The sequence below is a fragment of the Somniosus microcephalus genome, chromosome 27 (genome assembly GCF_052327205.1).
Source record: "Somniosus microcephalus isolate GS21.2 chromosome 27, FLI_Smic_1.0, whole genome shotgun sequence".
In the NCBI taxonomy this organism is placed as follows: Eukaryota; Metazoa; Chordata; class Chondrichthyes; order Squaliformes; family Somniosidae; genus Somniosus; species Somniosus microcephalus.
Genome location: NC_141013.1, coordinates 3,004,085 through 3,011,418, shown reverse-complemented (window position 1 = coordinate 3,011,418; position 7,334 = coordinate 3,004,085). Strand labels below are relative to the sequence as shown.

Genomic DNA, 7,334 nt, shown 5'->3' with positions numbered 1-7,334 from the left:
TGCATTTACACAAGCTTGAGCTGCTTCACAGATAATGCCTTAAACTGCATTTCTACTGGTTTGTTGAAGTTACTGGATCCTGCCATTTTCTTTACTTCTAACTGCTTCCAATTTCACTGGTAAAGTTGCTGTCAAACTTGTTTTAAAAACCAGAAACATTGTCTGGGTTATTGTATGTCATTTAAAAAAAACTTCTGTTCCTATTAGTGGTTTTGGTTAAGAAATTAAAACTGACCCAAAGTCTTAACTCATCCAACTGTAACATCCAGAAGTGCCAATTCCTTGATTTCTTCAAATAACGAGTAGAGGCTGTTCCCCTGGGTTTGACAGTATTCCCTGTCTTCATCTCTGATTAATGTACTTTTTGCATGCTCTTGAGCAAGCTGTGCCTCTTCAGCAGATCTGATTACATCCCGTACCAAGTCTGTCTTTGAAGTGTCTGAGGTTTCACGTGTAGGTTCTGTGCCAGTCGTGTTACGAGGTTGGTTGCTGATGATGTCCAGTTTGATGCTGTCGGGATGTGACCGGGATGAGAGTTCGGAGATTCTTACCTTTTTTTGAGCAAGGGAAGAGAACAAAAGTTAAATTGTTCATAAAGTCAATTACATGTATTAGAAATAAACTTACAAATCCAGCAGGTTAATCAAAACTCTCAGCTAGCTGCTTGAGCTCTTCAATTAATTGGAGCAATGATGAGGACCACAGCAGGCTAAAGGAAGTACCTGAACGTTAAACAGAACTTCCAAATGACACTGAATTCAGTCCATCAACACAGGAAAAGAGAAAACACAAGAAATGACCCATATTACAATCGGGGGGAAAAGGACAGAACGCACAGCAAACAGACACCGTGTGAATTACACAACTTTAATATTAAATCTATTGCAAATGAATTTTTTACTACTGTAATGGTTACACGTCCTTTTATTATTTCTGCTATAATTTCCTCTCCCCATTTGCCTGTTGGTTCTGTCACTCTAAACACACCTGCTCTACAATAGAATGTCAGGTTATCACATTGTCAGAAGTTCTTGATCAAAAGGATAAACTCAAGTGAACCTTTTTTTCTGTTGGATGGTGTGTATTTCTAAAGTTTTCTGGTTTTTATTTCAGATTTCCATCATTTGCTGTTTCTTTTTTACCTCAAATGCTATGGCTCTCAGTCCGAGGTATATAACTGGATACTTACAGTGATGTGTTCAAACAGGGAGAAGGTAACTGATCCTCCGTCCGCTGTGGTGGAGATAATTTTGTCTCGAAGGCGCCGGAGGGAGCCAGGCTTCCAGTCACATGAGCCATCAGGCTGTGCCGAGATCACAAGTCCCTCTTTGTTCTTCAGGAATGCTGGAGCTTTTATCCCGTACCTGGTTTACACAGAACATCTCCATTTACTTTTGCCATTAAATTACATGCAAAAGTAGAACGGGTACAATACAAGCTAAATATTAAAAATGTCACAAAGTAATGCACTAAAGCGAAATAATTGAATCACTGTCAGCTTGCAAATAGTGAGAAATAAACTCTTCTGAGGAGTGCCAGAAGTTCTGCAAGATCTGTGCGACTCGTTCTATAATTGTACAGAAGGAAAACTTCAGTCTTAACGAATTACACTTATCTATTCGCTAAATTACTGGTATCAAATCATTCTCTCCCAATCAAGGTCATCCCTTTCCCCCTGTGCCAAGTACTAATGCTATCAGTTTCACAATGAATTAAAGGGGGGAGGGGAGAACTTGCATTTATATAGCGCCTTTTGCGACCGAAAATGCAGCAGCCAATTTGCGCACAGCAAGCTCAGAGCAAGGTGATAATGACCAGATAATCTGTTTTAATGATGCCGTTTGAATGATAAATATTGGCCCAGGACACCAGAGAACTCCCCTGCTCCTCTTCGAAACAATGCCATGAGATCTATTACATCCACCTGAGAGGGCAGATGGAGCCTTGGTTTAATGTCTCACCTGAAAAACAGCACTTCCAGCAGTGCGGCGCTCCCTCAGTACTGCCCCTCCGACAGTGCAGCGCTCCCTCAGTACCGCCCCTCCGACAGTGTGGCACTCCCTCAGTACTGCACTGGAGTGTCAGCCTAGATTTTGTGCTCAAGTCCCTGGCGGGGGACTCAAACCCAAAACCTGAGTCAGAGGCGAGAGTGCTACCTCGAGCTACAGCTGACAACCATTCTCTTTTTAAGCCTAGATAAAAATCAGGAATTCAATCTCGTCAACTATGGGAAAACCATTCCAAGGTAATACGAGCTTGCCTCTGAGTCTGAAGATTGTAGTTTCAAGTTCAACTGCAGGATTTGAACGATTTACAACAGAATATAATGCAGACTTCAGTGTAGTACTAAGGGAGTGTCATATTGTCAGATACAATGTTAAGTGCAGCAGCACAGAGTGAACAACTGCGAGTTTGGTAAGTGGGAGTTTTAGGGGTTAATCTCTTAAAATCTAGTGTAACTTGCTAGTAGCTCTTAAGATTTAATTAATTTAATAAACTAAACGAGGTAAATATAATTAATTAAACAAATAAAATAATGGGAGAACAGGAGATGTGTTGCTGCTGCAATATGTGGGAGCTAGTGGACATTTTTGTCCAGGGAGACTACATCTGTGGCTCGAGGAACTTCAGCTCCGAGCTGAGCTGGAGTCCGAGCTACATCAGGGAGGGAGAAAGCTACCTGGACCTTTTACTCCAGGAGGCAGCCACACCCCTTAGATTAAATACTTTAGAATTAACACGTGGTCAGGGACAGGAGGGTGTGACTGCGAGTGAGGCAGGTACGGGGATCCAGGAGGTAGTATTGCAGGAGCCTCAGTCCCTTCACTTGTCCAATAGATTCAAGGTTCTTGCAACCCTTGTGGACCAGTGCGGGGAGGACAAGCAAACTGACCACGGCACCATGGTACAGGAAGCCGTTCAAGTCATAGAGTCATATAGTTTTACAGCACAGAAAGAGGCCCTTCGGCCCATCGTGTCTGCGCCGCCCATCCATCCCTGTCCAGTCTAATCCCATTTTCCAGCATTTGGTCCATAGCCTTGTATGCAATGGCATTTCAAGTGCTCATCCAAATGCTTCTTGAATGTTGTGAGGGTTCCTGCCTCCACCACCCTTTCAGGCATTGAGTTCCACATTCCAACCACCCTCTGGGTGAAAAAGTTCCTCCTCAAATCCCCTCTAAATCTCCTGCCCCTTACCCTGAATCTATGCCCCCTTGTTATTGACCCCCCCCACTAAGGGGAAAAGTTCCTCTTTATCTACCCTATCTATGCCCCTCATTATTTTGTACACCTCAATCAGGTCCCCCCTCAGCCTTCTCTGCTCCAAGGAAAACAACTCCAGCCTGTCCAGCCTCTCTTCATAGCTGAGGCGCTCCATCCCAGGTAACATCCTGGTGAATCTTCTCTGCACCCTCTCCAAAGCAATCACATCCTTCCTATAGTGAGGCGACCAGAACTGCACACAGTACTCCAGCTGTGGCCTCACCAGCGTTTTGTACAGCTCCATCATAACCTCCCTGCTCTTATATTCTATGCCTCGGCTAATGAAGGCAAGTATCCCATATGCCTTTTTAACCACCTTATCTACCTGCTCCGCTGCCTTCAGGGATCTATGTACATGTACACCAAGGTCCCTCTGACCCTCTGTACTTCCTAGGGTCCTACCACTCATTGTGTATTCCCTTGCCTTATTTGTCCGTCCAAAATGCATCACCTCGCACTTTTCAGGGTTAAATTCCATTTGCCACTTTTCCGCCCATCTGACCAACCCGTTTATATCGTCCTGTAGCCGGAGGCTTTCCTCCTCGCAATTTACCACCCCACCAATTTTCGTGTGGTGGGAGTAAAAAGGAAGGTGGTTGTAGTAGGTGACAGTATAGTGAGGGGGGATAGACACTGTTCTCTGCAGCCAGGAGCGTGAGTCCCAAAGGCTATGTTGCCAGGGTAAAGGACATCTCCGGGCTGGAGAAGAAGTGGGAGGGGGAGGATCCCAGTTGTCGTGGTCCAAGTAGGTACCAACGACATAGGTAGGACAAAGAAAGAAGTTCTGCTGAGAGAGTTTAAGCAGCTAGGGGCTAAATTAAAAAGCAGAACCACAAAGGTCATAATCTCTGGATTATTACTGGAGCCACGAGCAAATTGGCATAGGGTCAATAGGATCAGGGAGATGAATGCGTGGCTCAAAGATTGGTGTGGGAGAAGTGGGTTTCGATTCATGGGGCACTGGCACCAGTACTGGGGAAAGAGAGCTGTTCCGTTGGGACAGACTACACCTGAACCATGCTGGGACCAGCGTTCTAGCGAATCGAATAACTAGGGAGGTAGATAGGGCTTTAAACTAAATAAGGGGAGGGGAGGGTCCTGGTGGACAGAAATCTAGAATGCTAAAGAGAAAAGACAAGGAAGCAGTGCAGGAAAGTGATTGGGGTAAGGATAACCAGATTGTGTCAGGAAGGGACAGAGCGTACAAACAAAGGAGTGCACTAACAAATAGGGTCCGGGTAAGAAAAAATGGGAAGACGACAAATAGGGCCATAGAACAAAATTTTTTTAAGATGTCTAAAAATGTTAAATAGACAAATCTAAAGGCACTATCTGAATGCACGAAGCATTCGTAATTAGGTAGATGAATTAAACAGCACAAATAGATGTAAACGGATACGATATAATTGCAATTACGGAGACATGGCTGCAGGGTGACCAAGGCTAAGAGCTGATTATCCAAGGATATTCGATATTTAGGAAGGACAGGCAAAAAGGAAAAGGAGGTGGGGTGGCGTTGTTAGTAAAGGATGAAATCAGAGCAATAGTGAGGATATTGGCTCAGAAAATCAAGATGTAGAATCAGTCTGGGTGGAGCTAAGAAGCACCAAGGGGCAGAAAACATTGGTGGGAGTTGTCTATAGGCCTCCAAACAGTAGTGGTAGTAGGGGATGGCATCAAACAGGAAATTAGAAATGCATGTAGCAAGGGTACTACAGTAATCATGGGTGACTTTAATCTACATTTACACTGGAAAAACCAAATGAGGAATAATACTGTGGAGGATGAATTCCTGGAGTGTGTACGAGATGGTTTTTTAGACCAGTACATTGAGGAGCCAACTAGGGAACAGGCTATCCTAGATTGGGTATTGTGCAATGAGAAGGGGTTAATTAATAATCTTGTTGTGCGGGGTCCTTTAGGGAAGAGTGACCATAACATGATAGAATTCTTCATTAAAAGGGAAAGTGAAGAAGTCCAATCCGAAACTAGGGTCCTAAATCTAAACAAAGGAAACTACGATGGTATGAGGAGTGAGTTGGCTATGATAGATTGGGGAGCTTCATTAAAAGGCATGACGGTGGATAGGCAAGGGCTAACATTTAAGGAACAAATACATGAATTGCAACAGTTATGTATTCCTTTCTGGCGCAAAAACACAAAAGGAAAAGCGACCCAACCATGGCTAACAAAAGAGAAATTAAGGATAGTATTAGATCCAAAGAGGAGTCATATAAAGTTGCTAGAAAAAAGTAGCAAGCTTGAGGATTGGGAGCAGTTTAGAGTTCAGCAAAAAAGGACCAAGAGATTGATTAAGAGGGGATAAATAGAGTACGAGAGTAAACTTGCAAGGAACATAAAAGCAGATTGTAAAAGCTTCTACAAGTATGTAAAAAGAAAAAGATTAGTGAAGACAAATGTAGGTCCCTTACAGTCAGAAACGGGAGAATTTATAATGGGGAACAAGGAAATGGCAATTACACAAATACTTTGGTTCTGTCTTCACGGAAGAGGACACAAATAACTTCCCAGAAATGCAAGGGAACCAAGGGTCTAGTGAGAAGGAGGAATTAAAGGAAATTAGTATTAGTAAAAAAGTAGTGCTGGAGAAATTAATGGGACTGAAAGCTGATAAATCCCCAGGGCCTGATAATCTGCATCCCAGAGTACTAAAAAAGGTAGCCATGGAAATAGTGGATGCATTGGTTGTCATCTTCCAAAATTCTATAGATTATGGAACAGTTCCTGCTGATTGGAGGGTGGCAAATGTAACCCCACTATTTAAAAACGGGAGAGAGAAAACAGGGAACTACAGACCGGTTAGCCTAACATCAGTAGGCTAGAGACTATTATAAAGGATGTGATAACAGGACACTTAGAAAATATCAACGGGATTAGACAAAGTCAACATGGATTTATGAAAGGGAAATTGTGTTTGACAAACCTACTGGAATTTTTTGAGGATGTAACTGGTAGAATAGATAAGGGAGAACCAGTGGATGTGGTGTATTTGGATTTTCAGAAGGTCTTTGATAAAGTCCCACATAAGAGGTTAGTGTGCAAAATTAAAGCACATGGGATTGGGGGTAATATACTGGCATGGATTGAAAATTTGTTAACAGACAGGAAACAGAGAGTAAGGATAAATGGGTCTTTTTCGGGGTGGCAGGTGGTGACTAGTGGGTTACCGCAGGGACCAGTGCTTGGGCCCCAGCTAGTCACAATATATATCAATGATTTGGATGAGGGAACCAAATGTAATATTTCCAAGTTTGCTGACGACACGAAACTAGGTTGGATTGTGAGTTGTGAAGAGGATGCAAAGAGGCTTCAAGGCGATTTAGACAAGTTGAGTGAGTGGGCAAATACATGGCAGATGCAGTATAATGTGGATAAATGTGAAGTTATCCACTTCGGTAGGAAAAATCGAAAGGTAGAGTATTATTTAAATGGTGCTAGATTGAGAAATGCTGATGTACAAAGGCACCTGGGTGTCCTTGTACACCAGTCACTGAAAGCAAACATGCAAGTGCAGCAAGCAGTTAGGAAGGCAAATGGTATGTTGGCCTTCATTGCAAGAGGATTTGAGTACAGGAGCAAGGATGTCTTACTAGTTGTACAGGGCCTTGGTGAGACCACACCTGGAGTACTGTGTGCAGTTTTAGTCTCCTTACCTAAGAAAGGATATACTTGCCATAGAGGGAGTGCAGCGAAGGTTCACCAGACTGATTCCTGGGATGGTGGGACTGTCGTATGAGGAGAGATTGGGTCGACTAGGCCTGTGTTCACTAGAGTTTAGAAGAATGAGAGGGGATCTCATTGAAATGTTTAAAATTCTGACAGACTGGATGCAGGGAGGATGTTTCCCCTGGCTGGGGGCTCCAGAACGAGAGGTTACGGGGTAGGACATTTAGGACTGAGATGAGGAGAAATTTCTTCACTCAGAGGGTGGTGAACCTGTGGAATTCTCTACCACAGAAGGCTGTGGAGGCCAAGTCACTGAATATATTTAAGGAGATAGATTTCTAGACACAAAAGGCATCAAGGGGTATGGGGAGAGAGCGGGAATA

General features: G+C 43.4%; 1 protein-coding gene across 4 annotated transcripts in view; it reads right to left on the bottom strand.

Moving 5' to 3' along the window:
* Nucleotides 1-65: 65 nt before the first annotated feature.
* The window catches only part of dis3l (DIS3 like exosome 3'-5' exoribonuclease), a 47,312-nt gene continuing 40,043 nt past the window's right edge, over nt 66-7,334 (bottom strand). For 3 of the 4 annotated variants that reach the window (XM_085968350.1, XM_085968352.1, XM_085968351.1), the window contains 2 exons: nt 1,190-1,364; nt 66-551 (listed from right to left, as the gene is read on the bottom strand). In XM_085968350.1, coding sequence (XP_085824476.1) covers nt 249-551; nt 1,190-1,364 — 478 coding nt within the window. In that variant the 3' untranslated portion in view covers nt 66-248. The remainder of the gene's footprint in view (nt 552-1,189; nt 1,365-7,334) is intronic. The other variant, XR_015073766.1, reaches the window with a different exon arrangement.